Genomic DNA, 18,217 nt, shown 5'->3' with positions numbered 1-18,217 from the left:
AAATGGGCTGGTCCAACATCCCAGTGCCTGGAGTCAATGAACAACTTCCTGAGCACCCGCCTCCTCCCTCACAAGCACAATATAATCACTGCTGTTGCATACTTCACTGCCATTTGACACCAATTCACGCAGGTAAAACCCCTTCCCTCCTGCAAACTTAACCACCACAGTAATACACTACAGTCTTGACATCGACTAGACCTGTGGCTACTATCTAGCACATTATTTTCAGTTTTATATAGCAGAGACATTTTGGCAGATCCTGAAGAACATAACCATGTGATACAGCAGACATCATCATCTGTGCTTCATTTGTGGACCCTAATATATCACCCACAAATAGAATACGCATTTGCTGCTCTAGAAGTGGGGAAAAAAGGAAATATTCTTCATATTTGAAAATATAAGGGGCATTCAAATGAAACACTGTCACTAATGTAAAGTAACGATAACAATTTTATTAACTCAAAAATGTAGTTATACGCAGTACACATACTCAAAAATAGTCGCCAAAACTGTAGGCACATTTGTCCCACTGTGACACTAGCCGGTCAATTCCATCCATGAAGAAGCCAGTAGGCTGCAGTCGGATCCAGGCCTGGACCCAGTTACACACTTCATCGTCCGTTGCGAATCAATGTCCGCAAATAGCTTGTTTTAGAGGTCCAAACACATTAAAGTCACACGGTTAAAGGGCGGGGCTGTACGGTGGATGTTCCAGCATTTCCCACCAAAACTGTAGTAATGTCATCTTCACCGCATTGGCCGTGTGTGGGTGTGTATTATCATGCAGGAGGATAATGCCATTGGACAACATGCCTTGGCATTTCCACTTGATTGCTCATCTTAAAGTTTGTTAAAGTGGCTTGATAAACACTGGGCACTGTTGGTGGTCCCCTGTTCCAGGAACTAGACAAGCAGTTGGCCCTTGTGGTCAAAAAAGAAGGACATCACGACCTTACCAGAACCGGTGTGTACAGCCTTCGATTTCTTTGGAGGTGTTGAAGTAGCATGTTTCCACTGCTTGCTCTGACACTTGCTTTCCGGTTCAAAATGGTGACACCATGTTTCGTGACCTGTGACAATACGTGACAGAACACCGTATTCCTCCTCATGATAATGTTGCAGATGACTCAAAGTATGCCATTCAAGTATTGCACGGTTTGGCAGTCAGTTGGGGGGGAACCCACTGCACACACATTTTTTGAAAGTTCAAGTGTTGATGCATTACAGTGTGGGAGGTGTCCACGCTAATACCCAGTAACTGAATCAGTTTCTGGATGATCTTAACAGCGACTATCATAATATTGGTTTCACTATGGAAATACAGGAAGACGGTTGTCTTCCTTTCCAGGACATACTAATAAGGAACATAGTATGCTACACCATTCAGTATATAGGAACAAGACACACATAGACCTGTACCTGCATGCCACAAGCTGCCACTGTCCAGCACAATGGCAGATAGTGCTGACCACTTTGATAATATGACAAATGTCATATTTGATAAAGAAAGTCTCCCAGGCGAACAACACCTGAAGGAAGTATTCCAAAAAAATGGGTACACTGAAGTTCAGATTAGTAGTACATTCAAGTAGAGATAACATGTTTGACACTGGAAAGATGAAGAACACAAAGAGACTCATTCTCCTTTTGTATGTGGGACAGCTATCAGCCAAAATTGCAAGGCTACTCGAAAAATCCAACATAAAAACCATTTTCCAATCACCTTAAAGGTGAAAGAGTGGCTTGGCTCTGTGAAAGACCCACTAAAACTGAACTTACTGGGAATATACAGCATTGCCTGTTGAATGTGGCCAACAGTACATCAGGAAAATACAGTCCTGTATTTGAATTGTTACAAGCAGGGACTGCAACAGACTGCAAAAACAGTGATAACAGAGCATAGCCTCAAGGAAGACCACACCATTGACTTCCAGAACACCAAGCTGCTTTGCCAAGCAAATGGCTATTGGGCCAGCATCACAACGGAATCAAAAGAAAATTGGGTTCACAAGAATCGTTTCAACAGATACGAAACATACCAAATAAGTGTGGAATGGAATCCATCATTAACGGCAACATGATGGTGAGCATAACTAACACAGTCCAATTCGCAAGACACCGCTGGAATGGCGACACAGAGACGTGAACAGCACGCCTGCTACTCACGCCACTGCAACCTCACCCCCCTCCATGCCAAATGGCCAGACAGTACACACCATCTATAGCCAGGTTGAAGGGGGCACTCCACTAGTAACAATATTACAGTATTCGCACACCTCAACACTTTGCCAGAAGATGACGAGTGTGACACTCGTTGAAATGTCACAGTATTTTAACACTGCCAACCCGCTGAAAACCTGAACGCTTTTCACCAATAGTATATGCCTGAAGAGCCTGCTTTCACATAAATATCTGTCACTGAAAGCTCGCTTCCTACTAACTGAGATGTTGGGCATGTGATGAATACAACACAGTGGATGTTAGAAAATAGAAGACATTGAAATAACGCAAAACATTCATTAACATGATTAGATTTCTTCATTGTAAAAGAAGAAAAATGCAATATACACACATATATAAAAGTACTTAATATTTTTGAGAAAGACCTATTTCACTCAAAATTCTCAATTCAGAAACTGATAGCAAATCCCAAAATGTTCGAAGCTTGCCTCCACACTCACATACATTCATAGGACCATACACTATTGTACACTTTCAAATACACACGTCTGGTGTCTCACAGTATTATAGGCTTAAATGACACTTTGATGAAGTATCTGCTGTACAAAGCAACTGACTTAGGTGGCACCACAGATAACATCACAAAGGAGTGAGGTCAGGGGAATGTACTAGCCTTAGTACTAGTCCTCCCTTACATGTCCACTTGCTCATACCACCCACTCTATATCTTTAATAATGCAACTGTCACTGATAGCCCACTTGCTTCTCTTTTCTCTTACTCTCAGACACTCAACCAGTGACATGCCAGACAGTACCTGTATAGTGTGCTGGGAGAAGACATGAAGCTAACATGCAGTTACCTACAATTGCAGTACACACATTAATGTATTGCTGGTGGTTCACATCCGGCCTGAGTTATACCATGAGGATTTTCGTTCAACCATAAAAAATAAATGTAAAAAATTGCTATTCCATCTTCATTCATCCAACATGAATATGCTAAAAACTTTCTGATCATACAATTTTGACAACAAGATAAAAGACTTCACAACAGTTTACAATGATGAGAAACTGAACAACAAAGAGCTTAGCAATGTACTACTTACTTTTCATCCTCATAAGTATAGTGAATTTTCAGGGCTTGGAGTTATAAATACGCCAGAAGCACACACAGGCATCCATGACCACGTAACAGAAACCCACAAAGCAACAAAAATCATTGGAAAACAGCTCAGGAATGGTGGAGTGGTGCATTGTCTTGTCAATACAGACTAAAGGATGCATATGATCTGTCAACAGACATCTTTAGCTTCTGCCTGTAGGGAATCAAAGATGTACCAGGTGGTTCCATTTCACTCCAAGTAAACATTACACATGCTGTCAATAGCCTCACCAATGTGAACTGCCAAGAGTGATGAATTATGCTGTGTGATTTCAGTGCAACCTTAGAGGCAAAATGCAATCACTTGAAGGCATTAGTACCAAAAATTAATGTAAATTTTCAAAAATGCAATTTCTGACACCATATGTGATTTGCTACTATCAACTTAATGGGGGGGGGGGGGGGGGGGGGGGGAGATCTCCAAATGTTTGCCTTGTGAATAATGTTATTAATTAATTATTTCATAAATATTAGATTATCTGACTCCATTAATATAATAGTTTTATTATTAAAGTTTTACTACTACTACTACTACCACCACCACCACTACATAACATTATTTTAGTCTATCTGTTTTTACATTACTGTATGTTTCGCTTACTTACTTTCTTAGAAAATTAATAAAATTATATCTTTGATGAACAATGTTTTCAGTTATTGTTACAGAGCTCTTTGTGCTGTACGTGTAAAGTGAACTTTGTGTTGTGTTCATATGAGGCTTCTTAAAAATGGCATGCTCTACAATTCCTTACAAATCATCAGATAGTTCAAGAATTCAACAACTCCTTAGATTTTATTTCCTTTGTTATATATAAAAAATAAGACCGCATTTTAATTTTCTATACATATTTTTATTCTAACTTTACACAGCAAATGTACCAAGAATATTTTATGCAGGAATGAGGTGTTGAGGAACTTCATTCCCATATCCTCTGTCATCATTTAGCAAATATGAGTAACAGAAAAAAAGAACTCCACAACTCGAGATATGATTCAGTTTCACCTACATAGTAATGGCTAGTGCAGAAACTATCATATGATAATGAAATCCTAAAAATAGATCACTTTTGTTTAACAGCTTAGGAAAAAATTGGGCACCGAGATATACAGATCTTCAGCACAAATTTAATCTTAGCAACCGTAGAAAATTAACATTTCACAGGAATGGGATGCCACTCTCAGCACTTTCAGGCATTTGAATGGTTGATAGACTTACAATAATAGTAACTTTTCAAGGGAAGGAATGGATTCATATTATGTGTCTTTAACACAGTGGTTTCCATTGCCTTCTGAATCCTCATGCAATTGATTATTGCTGACTGTTCTGCCTTTAGGGGCATTTCCCCACCACAATCACAAGGATGCCCTGAACCTCCATCTGCTTATGTACCCTTTTTGACAAAGCAGTTGGCAGAATGAGGGTGACTCCTTACACTGAAAGTCTTCAACTACCATTGCTGATTATTTTTTTATTCCAAATATAAGCATATGCTAGGATAAAACCCAAAAATCATAAGGTTTCGATTAGTAGTGAAAGATACTACCCTGAGATCATGGTGAACTAATTTACACCTGTTGTCTCGAATTTCTTTCTAAATAAATCATTTTATGCAATTCTGTTTATTATAGTATATTTTAAGAAAACTCTTATCTTATCTTATCTTACTCTGATTGGAAACAAATCTACAACAAACTTACCAATGAATCAGAAAATAACACAAAAAATAATCATATGTTCCACAGTACACAAAAAATAATGTAACTTACCTGCACTCTGTGAGACTGTAGAACTGTTGGATTCCAAGAAGGAAACTGCTCTACTGACTCAAAAAGGAGGTAAAGAAGAGCTTTTGGTGGCAAGTCAACAACACCCTGTAAAAAATAACACAAGTATTCATAGCAAATGAACCCATAAACACCTATTTTCTGCTGAGAGAATGGCTTTTAGGTCTCCATGTATTTGAGGTTATGATCTGAACTGGCCTTCCAAGGATGCATTGTAGATGGTCATATTTCTATCATAGGCTAACAACAACAATAAATAACAAGTTAACCAATAATCTCCAAACCCTACGAAAGCTTTCCAACACTGATTCTTATACTGAAATTTTAAAGAAATATGTGTTTTCTGAGGAAGGCTTTGGCCAAATGCTTATGTAACAGTCTTTTCGTCATGCCTGCCCGCAATTCCACGTGTTATATTTACAGTGAATAGCAATCTATCCCTTTCACAATACGGTTCACTTTCCTTTAACCTCTTCTTCTTTTCTTCTAAATCTTTTTATTCAACTGCACCTAATAAAGGTCAGTATATGGTTCTAATTTTGAATTACTCAGTTCCCTTTTCTTACCCTTTATTATGACAACATATGAATTGACCTCTTAAGACTATATCTATTCTTTCATAATGTACAGCAGGTTCCAGTTGAGTTTAATGAATTATTTAGGAATAAAGGAGATGACTCATTGAAAGGCAGAAGTGCTCACACAAGCGTGCGCCTGTCTCCCTACATTGTGCTCACTCGACTACCAACGCTCTCCTGAGAGTTGAAGAATGGAGAAAGGCAGGAGGCAGGGAGGTGGTTGGGGGAAAGTGTCTAGTGGCTCGTGGGGAGCAGTCTGTGGGCTACCTAGGGGTGCAGGCAGAGGGGGCAGGTGGCAGACGGCTAAGAACTTGATTTCACAGACAGCACACAACTACCTGACACATACTGGGCAGGGGTAATGGGAAATGGGTGGTGAAGCCCACGCACTGTGTGTGTGTGTGTGTGTGTGTGTGTGTGTCCACCATCCCTTTCCCATTGCCCCCCCCCCCCCCCCTCCCAAAACATGTCAGCTACTGCTGCCATCTCACGTCCACGTCTGTGAAATCGAGTGCTTAGCCATTTGCCACCTGCCACCTTACCAGCACCCCTAGCTAGTCCACAGATGCCTCCCCACTCTCCCACAAGCCACTAGACACTTCCCTCCCCCAACCCCCTCTCTCGATCCGTCAGACCACCCAACCTTGCACCCCCACCTCACCGCAGTACACTCACCGTGGGCCAGGAATGAACTGGCAGTCAAATGAGAACAATGTAGGGAGACAAGCATGTGCCTGTGAGTCAGTGATTGTGTGTGTGTTTGTGTGCATGTTTCTCATACAGCTTGAGAAAAGAATCCCATTCCGAAACCTAGCGAAGTAAAACTCTGTACCTTTTGTGTGTATCTGTCAACGATGCAACACTTCTGCCTTTCTGGGAGTTATCTCCTTTGTCCTTAAATAATTTGTTATGTCTTCATTCTTTAGAGCAGTTTTCCATTCTTTCCCCATGTTGTTCTCTTCTTTCTTTTTTCCATGTTGCATCTTGGAGCCTTTGAAACTTCTTAATTTTACTCTGAACTTTTATCTTTTTTGTCCTGTTTCTTCTTCCATTATTTCCATTTCCCTCGGGTTTATTTTTAATCTTTTGATCAATATCATTGACGTTTCTGGGTTTCTATCAAAAAAGTTAAAAATCCTTTTTTCCATCTTGCCTTTCTTGGTGTTGGTAGAATATAACTCTTCTCATCCTTGTAATACAGGTTTTTTGTTATGTTAAAAGCCACTTCCATTTTCCTTGTCCTTGCGAAGTTACCTTCTTTGCCCATAGCATTTGGTTGTATTATTTCACCTACGTATTTAAATTTTGTAGCCACTTTTATACTTCCATAATCAGTTTCCATGTATTTTGTTGACAACTTCACATGTGCCTACAACTTGTTACTTCAGCAGATACACACAGGCCTATTTTTGAAACTGTCTCTTGTAGGAGATTTATCTGCATTGTTGCATCTTCTATAGATTCAGCTAAGACTGCAAGATCATTTGCAAAAGCCAATCAATTCTCAGATTATCCCCTCTTCTCCCAATCATAATTTTTTTAAATTCCTTCTTCTTCTGTTCTTTTTCTCCACTCTCTGGTTACATTTTCTAGTGCACAATTAAATAGCAGTGGGGACAATCCATCTCCTTGTCATACACCAGTTTTAAACTCAAAAGCCTAGAAGGTCCAACCTAGAACTTCAATTTTGCATTTTGCATTTGTTAATGAGTCTTTTATGATTGTCACTCATTCGTTGTCAGCTCCGAACTCTTTTAGTGTTTTGGATAATGTTTCCTTGTTAATCAAATCATATGCTTTTTTTAAAGTCTACAGATTTTATGTACATATTTTTATCCCTCTTTCTTCCATATCTTATAAATTTCAGATTTAAAATTTGTTCCATACATTAATATTCTTTTCCAAACCCTCCTTGGTACACTCCTAATTGCTGATTCTGTTAGTTTTCCAGCCTGTTTTGTAATGCTTTTAAAAGAATAGTGTACATGACTGGGATGAGAGAAATTCCTCCATAGTAGTTGGGGTAAGTTTTACCTTCTTTTTGTGGGTTGGGTGAATTAATGCTTCATCTGAAATCTTCCGGTATAGCTTCTGTTCCCAGACTTTTTGGAAGATTCCACATAGCTCATTATTATTATTCTTTCTTTCCTCAGACGTTATGTTTGGTCAAAAATGGAAAGTGACGCAGACCTTGATCAAGCGTGACTTCCTTTTTACTGTACGGTATATGTTATATTGCATTTAGGAACTTTCGGGTAATTGAACATGTATCAATAATTACGGATTTCTGTAGTTGTATATATGAGTTTGGATGTAGCTGTATTGCATTGATGTACTGGTGGATATTGTGTGGTATGACTCCTGTAGTTGATAGTATAATTGGTATAATGTCAACTTTATCCTGATGCCACATGTCCTTGACTTCCTCAGCCAGTTGGATGTATTTTCAATTTTTTCTCCTGTTTTCTTTTGTATATTTGTTGTATTGGGTATTATTATTATTATTATTATTATTATTATTAACATTATTAAACATCATCATCATCATCTCATTTTTCATTGTGGCATTCCAAAGCTGCATGTTTCATTATTATGTTATATTGCCTTTCAATTTTTTTTATATTTATTTATTTACATTTTATGACTTTCAGTCAACGATTTTTAGTCAATTTTATAAAAATTATTTTCCACTTGTCAGTTGACACAGTACTTTTTCATTCTCTAAGATCTCAACTTTCTTTCTTCATCTGAAATCATCTGTTTCTTAATCTCGGGTTGTCATTTCACTCACTTGCTTCCAAGTTTCTTGGTTTTGTCTGTTTTGTTTTCTAAATCTTCAATTGTAATGTGGAGTTTCCTCATATCTTTCCTGATCTCAGTAATCAATTTCATGCTGCGCATATTGTTCTTAAATACTCTCCTGATGATTCTGATTTCCTGATCAGATGTCTACAGAAATAAATATGTTTCTTCCTGATCACACTCACAACTAGTTCCATTTCGTTGTAGACTGTTTCATAACAGGCAATTCTCTGGTATCTGATAGCCTTTATTTCACACATTCTGATTATTTGTCTTTCTATCTTGACTATTTATACAGGGCGATTTCTTCCACTGTGTACAAACTCTAGGGATTGATCGACGAGAGGATACGGAAAAAAAGATCTAATGAACTTATGTCCAGAAATGCATGGTTTCCATGCTGGAGACCATTTATTCAATCATACTTTGTTCAGGGTGTAAACGGGGACAAGGAAAAAAAATTCCCGGATTTCTCCCGGATATCCCGTTTAAAAAATATGCTTTTTCCCGGGCGAAAATACACTTTTTCGGTGCTAAGTGACAGTAGGCTTTCCGTAGATTTTCCCTCGGAACCGTAAACCTTATCAATCCTTTGAATGGTTAACGTTTTATACAATTGCGTAGAACTTCCCGGAAAAAAAAAGACGAGGCAGAGAAGTTTTGGAAAGACTTTTAATAAAGGAAAGGAGAGAAGTTTTGGAAAGACCTTTGATTTGCAGCAACATATACGCTGCATATTTTCGTATTACGAAAGTATAAATTCGAACTGCACCAAACACAGCGCGTTAGTTTTCGGAGCGTTGAAACCGAGGTTGCCACGTCCTTCTGTAAGCGAGTCATATCTCAAGCCACGAGATCTCGCCAGCCGAGGACAGCAGCTATTCAGAGCATAGGACACGTGTTATAGTCAGCCAATAGCAAGTTCACTGGTTACATAGCGCGAACACGCAAGAGGAAAAGTTAACGGTTTACATTAATGTACACAGTACCGTATATCTACAAGAAAAGCTAAGCTTTCACATATAATATTTCTCTGTCAGATTAACACGCTACAACAGAAGCTAAGCTTTCACATGTAACATTGATCTCTTTTTGCGTGTGTTATACTTTAAGATACACCACACAAATGTGCCAGAAAATTTAAAACTATGACAAATGTCTCGGCTCGAAATTCTTGTAAGTGGCTGGTCCTCAAACTTCAGTTTCGAACGCTCTGTGATTTAGATATCCATCCCACTTTCTCACACGTAAGATAAATCATCTTGCGTAAAAAGAGAATTACTTTGAAAGTAACGCTTTTCTACCCACCGTTCGCAATACTATCCGGAGACTGTTAGAAATAGGTTCGATTTACCAGTTGCTAGAGAGCGCCAGAAAACAGGCATTATTGTGCGTGTGCAACTGCAGTGCTGTAGGAAGCCCGTATGTTGGTGTGTGTATAAAGCACCAAGAGAGTTTACATTACACCATAAAAGAAACAGGGCATCAGAGGATACTCCAAAGAGCATCGGAATTTCGTAAACCATACTAAAATGCATAATTCGGCTTGAAGTGCAAATTGGCGTTTTCGAGATTCACAATGAAGAAGGTCCCATCTGATATGCTTTTCAGTGTGGTTTTTGGGATGTAAATTTTCTTGGAGTACCAGTACTCTACGATCTCAGTTTTGGTTCTTTGTTATGGCATAATGCCATATATGGCACTTGAAATTCAGCGAACAGTTGGAACTAGCCAATACTGTAGAATGAAACACTTGGTTTCAAATAAAATGATTGCTTCAACGGAAAGATTAATAAAGTCAAATTTCTTTAGCAAACTTGCAAATCTAACTTCACTGTTCTGCAAGGCGATTAATGCTTGACTGCTACTAACTCGGAAATAAAATAAAATCAGAAAACTGAAATTAGTAATATATTTTTGCCCTCCGTAATTATGTGAATGTATTTTAATTCACTTGATAGCTCCGGCCACAGAAATCCGTTTTGTTTTCATTTGACGTGGGAGTTGTACACGAAGAGAAGCAGCGAAATCGCTTTACGTACACATGGATCACGTGGAGGTTAACCCCCTCCCCACTACAACTCAGACAACTCTGTGCAAACGTGAATCTGGCAGCTAGGGCGCGCGAGAAAAATTTTTCTCGTTTGCATCTGGCTGCTTGCTGCTACCGACACAGCAACAGCCAAACTTCAAGTAGCGGGAGAAGGTACTGCTTATACGCGAGTCAAATGCGCATGCGCAACAGACCGATGGCAATTGGTCAAACGAACCTAATGTGAACAGTTGTGACGTCATGCTCATAGCATGCAGTTTATTGTTACGAAGAATTACAGTCTGCGCCCTACGCCCTTTGACATATTTTTGCTATTTGCAGACGCTTGTGCGTGCACGGTGTTTTGTTGTTGTAAATTGCACATTTCCTCTGCCACTAAACTTTTATTTTTTTCCCTCTCGTTTATATTTTATTGCTGCAGTATCATTCTCCAGTAGCAGGATAAAATAACATTCTTTGCTAGAGAATCAATTCTGCAGTCAAAATTACAAAAATTTAACTGAAAGCTAAAACAATAAAAAATTCCCGGAATTCCGAAAAATTCCCGGGTTTATCCCGGTTTAACTCCCGGATGAAACAAATCCCGGGTTTTTCCCGGATTTCCCGGTTGTCCCGGGTCGTATACACCCTGTTCGTTACAAAGACTGCAGACTAATAAACCCTATACCATGCCGCCACAGTTACAGCATGCACGGTTTCCTCCTTGAGGGTGCTACTGTTCCTCAAACGTCATGCTCTAGTTCCCTCTCCTGCCATTGTAATTGGTAATGTTGTATCTGATTCATTTCCTTTGCTGACTCACCTAGTAGTGGACATGATACAGCATTGTATACAATGGTTCCGTATTTGAATTGAGAGCTTGCCGACATGGTGTTTACTTATGGAAAGGCAAATGGCAATGGGCAGCAGACAGCAGGCAGAAAAGTTTTATCAGGAGTCCTATCTCCAGCAACAACAACCACAGCATTCAATACGTGCAACAGTGTTTCACCATTTGTCTGAGACAGGGTCGCTTCAGGAACTTTCATAACAGTCATCTGTGGGATAACAACCGGAATGTGTGGGCCGGGATACCTGGCAACTGTATTTTGAAACCAATCTTCATTCCACGTCACGTAAAAGGCCGGAACTATTGGCGTTTCTTGTGGGTGACTGTCTCCCTGCTGGAAGAAGTGCGATTGATGATTCAAAGGGTTATGTGGCTCCTACATTATGGTGCTCCAGCCCACTTCACCGTTAACGTCTCGATGCATCTCAATCATGTCTTCACTGGTTGATGGATCGGACAAGGGGGTCCAGCTGCATGGCCTGCTCGTTCACCAGATCTCAACCCGTGTGATTTATCATTTTGGGGCCATCTCAAAAGTATCATGTATGCAGAGCCCATTCCAGATGTGGAGACACTGGAGCAGCGTATTTATGTTGCCTTTAACACTGTTCGAATGCAGACTGGCCGATACAGACATGAGACACAGAACATGCTATGGCGCATACATACATGCATTGAGGCACATGGAAACCATTTTCAACACATATTGTAACTGTGTCTACATGGTACAGCATGTATTAGGCTGCTGTCTCTGTAATAATGTACAACTGAATAAATGGTCTCTAGCATGGAAACCATGCATTTTCAGACATAAGTTCATTAGACCTTTTTTGTACCGTATCCTCTCATCGATCAGTTCCTAGTGTTTGTACACAGTGGAAAAAAATCACCCTGTATATTATGATGTATTCTATGATCTTGTGACATGCACATAAATGTACAAATGAAAAATGGATAAATAAATAATACAAACTTGAATAAAAGAAACGTGTTTTCTTATCTATTGGAAAATGCAAGCACACATCTGCCGACTTAATGAAATTGCCATTAATTGAAGTCTGCCAATTTTGACATTACTGGTATCATTTTTCTTTTGTCCTTAAACATTTCTGTTGACATTAAATCAATATTTTAGCTTCAAATAAAATTAATACAACCATTAAAAACTGATACCAATCTCAAGATGCTAACTTTAATTCTCAAGCAATAAAACAAATTTGATCTTTTGTCATTGTTTTAACTGATCTACATGCAATCACTTAACTGAGCTGAGTCAGCTTGTTGTCTGATTTCATGTTTTCCTTGTATTTACTGGTAGTACAGACACAATGTTGGCCTAATGACACAAAAGTAATGCTAGTAATAAGGATTTAAAGCAAAGATCTACTGCATATGAAGTGTCTTTCTTCATGTGCTGAATATCTTAAATTGTATATTCTTCCCCATAATTGACTGTAGTCACCACACACACCCCTGACAAATATCATGAAGTAACACAAGAACATCACTACCTTCCATACTATGGTTACATGCAGTACGTTGCTGAACACCTTTCCCATGAATAATCACACTGTTTAGACTCATACTAAATAAGACTTTTTACAATAGCTCATAATGACAATAAATGCATAAGGTCTTTGGAGAAAGTAACTACTTATTATACGATATCAGTGAACCCATTGAGGTGTTTATGTGGTTAAGGTACTTGAATCATATTAGGGAGAAGTGGACTTCGATTCCCAAATGCAGCCGTTCCGACACAGTTTTTCCACTGCTTCTCTAAACCACTTTAATTGAATGCCAAATGGTTCATTCACAAGAGGCCTCAGCTGTATTTATGCCCCTTCCTAACTACTCCAAGGCTTATATATGGCTTTAAGTACTAAAAATATTATGGTTCTGCAGAGTACAGCCTGTCCATTTTGCTATGATTATAGGACAGATTGTAAGACATGGTGATAATCACATCAGTAAACCTATAGTCATCATAAAAAAACCAAATGGGGATATAGATTTATACCCCATTCCTTGACTAGAGTACTTATTAAGCAAAGTCAGCCAGGAGTCATTGTTTTTCAAAAATTCATCACGAAGATACTTATCTACAATCACCATTGTACGCAACGTCCAACTCACCCTTTGGTTTGTATCACTATAATGGGTTACAATTTGGCGTCACAAGCACTTGTGAAATCTTTCAAACATATCTAGAATAGGTCATCTGGAGTATTCCTAACTGTGCAAACTACCTATACAACATTATAGTAAAAGGGATTGCACAGCTGCAACATTTTCTTGGGCATTGTATTAGCCACTATGGGGGACTCTCCAGTTCATCTTGTCTGCATTTGAAGTCAACTGCCAATGTAATGAAATTGAGCACTTGACTACCACCTACTTCCACTCAGCATCAAATTCAGAGGAAGAGCATTTGGTCAGGTCACAGATATCCAAGACCATGCTGTCAGCATCATTCGTGAAAGAACTGACTGGTTTCCTGGTGACATGTAAGCCCATCTCTGTCAATGGATATAGCCCCTGATGAAATGCTCCACAGCCACGGGTGACAAACATTAATTAACTTATTGCACACAGCCCACAAGCTATGCCTACAAGTTTGAGACATTAAGACCAATCAGAATCAGCTGATTTGCAACCATAACCAGTTCTGGCTACATCAGTCGTCACAAAGAATGCTCACATCTTAGCTGGCATGAGGCCGCACAACCACAACCATAGACAAGATCCTCTGCCTGTCAGCAGACGTAAGCCAATAACACAATACCTGTCCACACCTGCACCCCAATATTTTTCTGATCTCCGACCTCCTGTCTCACAGCAAGTTGTGATCCATGGTCTCTAATGAGCCAATGAAAGTAAAGTACCTACCACTAACTGGGCAACTTCTCTCACCCACTCTGCCACACCCCTCACAATCAATAAATCTGCCAGTTACTATCAGTGGCCTCAAAAATGGCTAATCATCATGTTTACATTGTCACGTAGAAGAAGGTTTATTCAGCACTTGCACATACAAGAGCACGGAGCGAACTGCCTCCAGCCAGAACACACACAGTATATATACAGCTACAGAACATTCCAGTACAATGATTCTTAACATTAGTGGATACTTCTAGAATGTACTTGAACCAAATATAGAAATTAAAACTGTACAGTCCAGGTGAGTTTTGAACTCACAACCCTCCATGCATGAGTTTAGTATCATAACCACTACACCACAGTGCTACTCAGCTTCTTTTGCGACATTGCTCCCTCCTTAAGAAAACAGCATCTCAGTGTTACGCCCTCCTAGTCCAGGAACGGACCAGCGGTCCTGCATACTCTGACTCCCGATGACTGATTCTCACCCTGGTGGTGATCTTAGAACTTCTGTTGCTGCTACGCTGTTCATCACCTTTCCGATTGTTGCCTATCACAGGAGCTTCGAGTTTACCCTGGGTTGCAGGATCCTTATAGGGCTTCATTCGAAGGACGTGGACTGTATCTCTGATCTTTCGTCGTCTTGTGTCAGAGTACAAATCTTCAACGTCATATGTAACATCAGACAACTGTCTTACAACCTTATAAGGCCCAAAGTAGTGCCTGAGGAGCTCATCAGAGGGACCAACCTTCTAAACAGGAGTGAAGATCCAGACAATGTCACCAGCCTGATAGACAACAAGGCAGTGGCTCGCGTCATACCTTTGGCGATCGTTTTCTCGAGCCTGCAGCATGCAGAGTCGAGCTAATTGCCGAGCTTCCTCAGCTCTGGTTTACAGCTGGCTGCCATAGTCGTCGTCCGCATCATCAGGCTGTAACGGAAACACACAGTTCATCGTCGTAGTCGCCTCACACCCATGCACCAGGAAAAATGGTGTAAATCCTGTGGTGTCTTGTTTGGCGGTGTTGTAGGCAAACATCAAAAAAGGTAGCACCTCATCCCTGTTGCACTGCTCAATATTGACGAACACTGATAACTTGTTCGCCAAGGTTTTATTAACACATTCAGTAAGCCCGTTAGTTTGTGGATGGTAGGCAGTCGTCATGTGTTGAGTAATGTTGCACTGACAGTTTATCTACGTCACAAGATTCGATTGAAAAACTTTCCCTCAATCTGTAATTAATGACCTTGGGGCACCATGTTTTAATACATCATCTTCCACGATGAATTTGGCTACCTTGGATGCTTTGGCTGTTTTCACAGCTTTTGTAATGGCATAGCGTGTCAGATAATCAGTGCGAACAATAATCCACCAATTGCCACTAGCAGACGTTGGAAATCGTCCGAGGAAGTCCATCCCAACATGCTGGAAAGACGTTTTAGCTGGTGGAATTGGTATAAGTCAGTCAGGTGGTTTCTGAGGAACTGCCTTCCTCCTCTGGCACTCTCGACAATGCGACACATCTTGATGGACACTCCTAAATAAACCTGGCCACAAAAATCTCTTGCGGATTCTATCATATGTCTTAATAAATCCTAAATGTCCGGCCTCAGGTGCGTCATGGAATTTCTGTAGAAAATCAAAGTGCATGTGTTTAGGAATCACTGGTAGCCACCTCTTTCCAAACGGATCAAAGTTTTTCTTGGAAAGTAATCCATTAACTATCTTAAATTTTCCTTTCACATCCTTTGACTGATTTAAGGCAAGTATAATTTGAGATATCTTGGCATCCTCCTCCTGCTCAGCAGAGAGATCCTGGAGTGCAGTGAGACAGTCACTATCTTCATCAAAGTCTTGATGGTCTTGCACAGGGTTTCTTGAGAGACAGTCAGCATCTTGGTGTTTTCTTCCACTTTTGTACAATGTGGTAATGTCATACTCTTGAAGATGTAGTGCCCACCTGGTGAGTCGTTCTGTTGGATCCGTAAGACCTGTTAACCAAAAACGTGAATGATGGTCTGTAACAACTGTGAATGGCCTTCCATGGTCAAAATTTGCACATGTCCCAGATCACAGCAAGACATTCTCTTTCTGTAGTTGAGTAGTTTCTCTCAGCTTTTGTAAGTGTCCTAGAAGCATAGACTATAACCTTCTCTTTCCCATCTGAAATTTGCACCAGAACAGCACCGATCCCATACCCGCTGGCATCTGTGTGTAGTTCTGTAGGTGCTCTCTCATCATACAGACCAAGCACAGGGTCAGTCATCAGAGCTTTTCGTAGCAAATCGAAAGAATCTTGTTGAGCACCACCCCAGATAAATTTAGCATCAGCTTTTAACAACTCTCGGAGTGGCCTGGCTTTAATACAAAAGTCTTTGATAAAATGATGGTAATAAGAACATAATTCGAGGAAGCTTCTCACATCTCAAATACTTTTAGGAATAGGAAACTCCGTTGTAGATCTCACTTTTTCTGGGTCTGGCCTCACACCTTCGTTTGACACAAGGTGTCCAAGTATTTTGATTTGTTTTGCTCCAAAGAGTCACTTTCTTGGATTAAGTTTCAGTCTGCCTTGTTGGAGACACTTAAGAATGGCCCTCAGTTTTTTTATATGTTCACCAAATGTCTCTGAGAACACTATAATTTCATCTAAATAACAAAGACACATCATCCACTTCAGGTGCCACCATCCGTTCAAAAGTTGCTGGTGCATTACACAAAGCAAACAGCATTACCTTAAACTCACACAGGCCCTCGGGGGTGATGAATGCAGTTTTCTCATGATCAGCCTCATCTACTTCAATTTGCCAGTATCCATAGCATATGTCCATGGTTGAGAAAAACTTAGCCCCCTTCAGACAATCTAGTGTATCGCCAATTTGTGGAAGAGGGTAAATATCCTTTTTAGTTATCTTATTAAGCTTCCTGTAATCAATACAAAAGCACCAACTGCCATCCTTCTTCCCGACAAGGACCACTGATGATGACCATGGGCTGCGCGAAGGCTGAATGATGTCATTCTTCACCATTTACTCCACCTCGTCGCGAATTATTCGACATTCCATTGCTGACACACAGTATGCTCTCTGGCTTATTGGTTGATGGACTCCCGTGCTAATCCAGTGCTTCACCATTGATTTGTCTAATTTGCTCTTCACCTGTGGATTGAAGCGTTCAGAGAACTCTTGAAGAATGGCAAGTAGCTTCTTCTGTTGTTCCTTACTGAGATCTGGTGATAGTCGAGCTAGAAGATCTTGTCTCGTAGTGGTAGCGCTAATTTCGCCCACAGATTCGGCATGGGAGGTTTCTATGACGCTCAGCTGTTCTGCAATTAATGGCTCAGCATTTGCTACTCACATTCGTCTTGGAAGGATCTGCGGTTCTCGGTGAAAGTTAATTATCCACAATTCACCAAATCTGTTCTTAAACTAGACAACAGAGGATGGGATGACGAAGTTATTCTTCAGTGGTATGTTTCTCTTACACTGCACTACAAGATCCATGGACTGATGCATGTCATGACACGTGACAGTTACCTTTCTAGCACTGACTGCAGGAATGATCACTTTATCCAGCACACATAGTCTCCACACACTCAGATGAGCATCTTCCTGTCCACAGTATCTCATCTCATCTAGCATAATCTTCAAGCAACCACAATCTTTGAGTGATCACAATCTACAATTGCCTGAGAAGCTTTCAAAAAATCCCATCCAAGAATGACGTCACGACTACACTCTTTTAAGACAATGAATTCTAAGGGCTGTGTATGGCCACTTATACCCACATGAATTGTACATCTTCCTGTAGGTTTTACATATTTCCCATTAGCCACCTTCAGCAGAGATGTTTTGTTGTCGACGAATACGGTTTTCTGCAACTGGCAATAGTGCTTCTCTGAAATGCCCGAATATGATGCTCCAGAGTCCACAAGAGCTT

The 18,217-nt window shown here is 40.1% G+C and overlaps 1 protein-coding gene across 2 annotated transcripts in view; it reads right to left on the bottom strand.

The window, feature by feature from the left end:
• LOC124556444 (steroidogenic acute regulatory protein-like) overlaps nucleotides 1-18,217 on the bottom strand; it is a 167,737-nt gene that overhangs the window by 28,047 nt on the left and 121,473 nt on the right. For both annotated transcript variants that reach the window (XM_047130394.1, XM_047130393.1), the window contains one exon: nucleotides 5,117-5,221. In XM_047130394.1, coding sequence (XP_046986350.1) covers nucleotides 5,117-5,221 — 105 coding nt within the window. The remainder of the gene's footprint in view (nucleotides 1-5,116; nucleotides 5,222-18,217) is intronic.

Source organism: Schistocerca americana, chromosome X (assembly GCF_021461395.2).
Source record: "Schistocerca americana isolate TAMUIC-IGC-003095 chromosome X, iqSchAmer2.1, whole genome shotgun sequence".
Lineage (NCBI taxonomy): Eukaryota > Metazoa > Arthropoda > Insecta > Orthoptera > Acrididae > Schistocerca > Schistocerca americana.
Note: the sequence above shows the minus strand (reverse complement) of the source record. Positions and strands in the feature narration are given on the sequence as shown.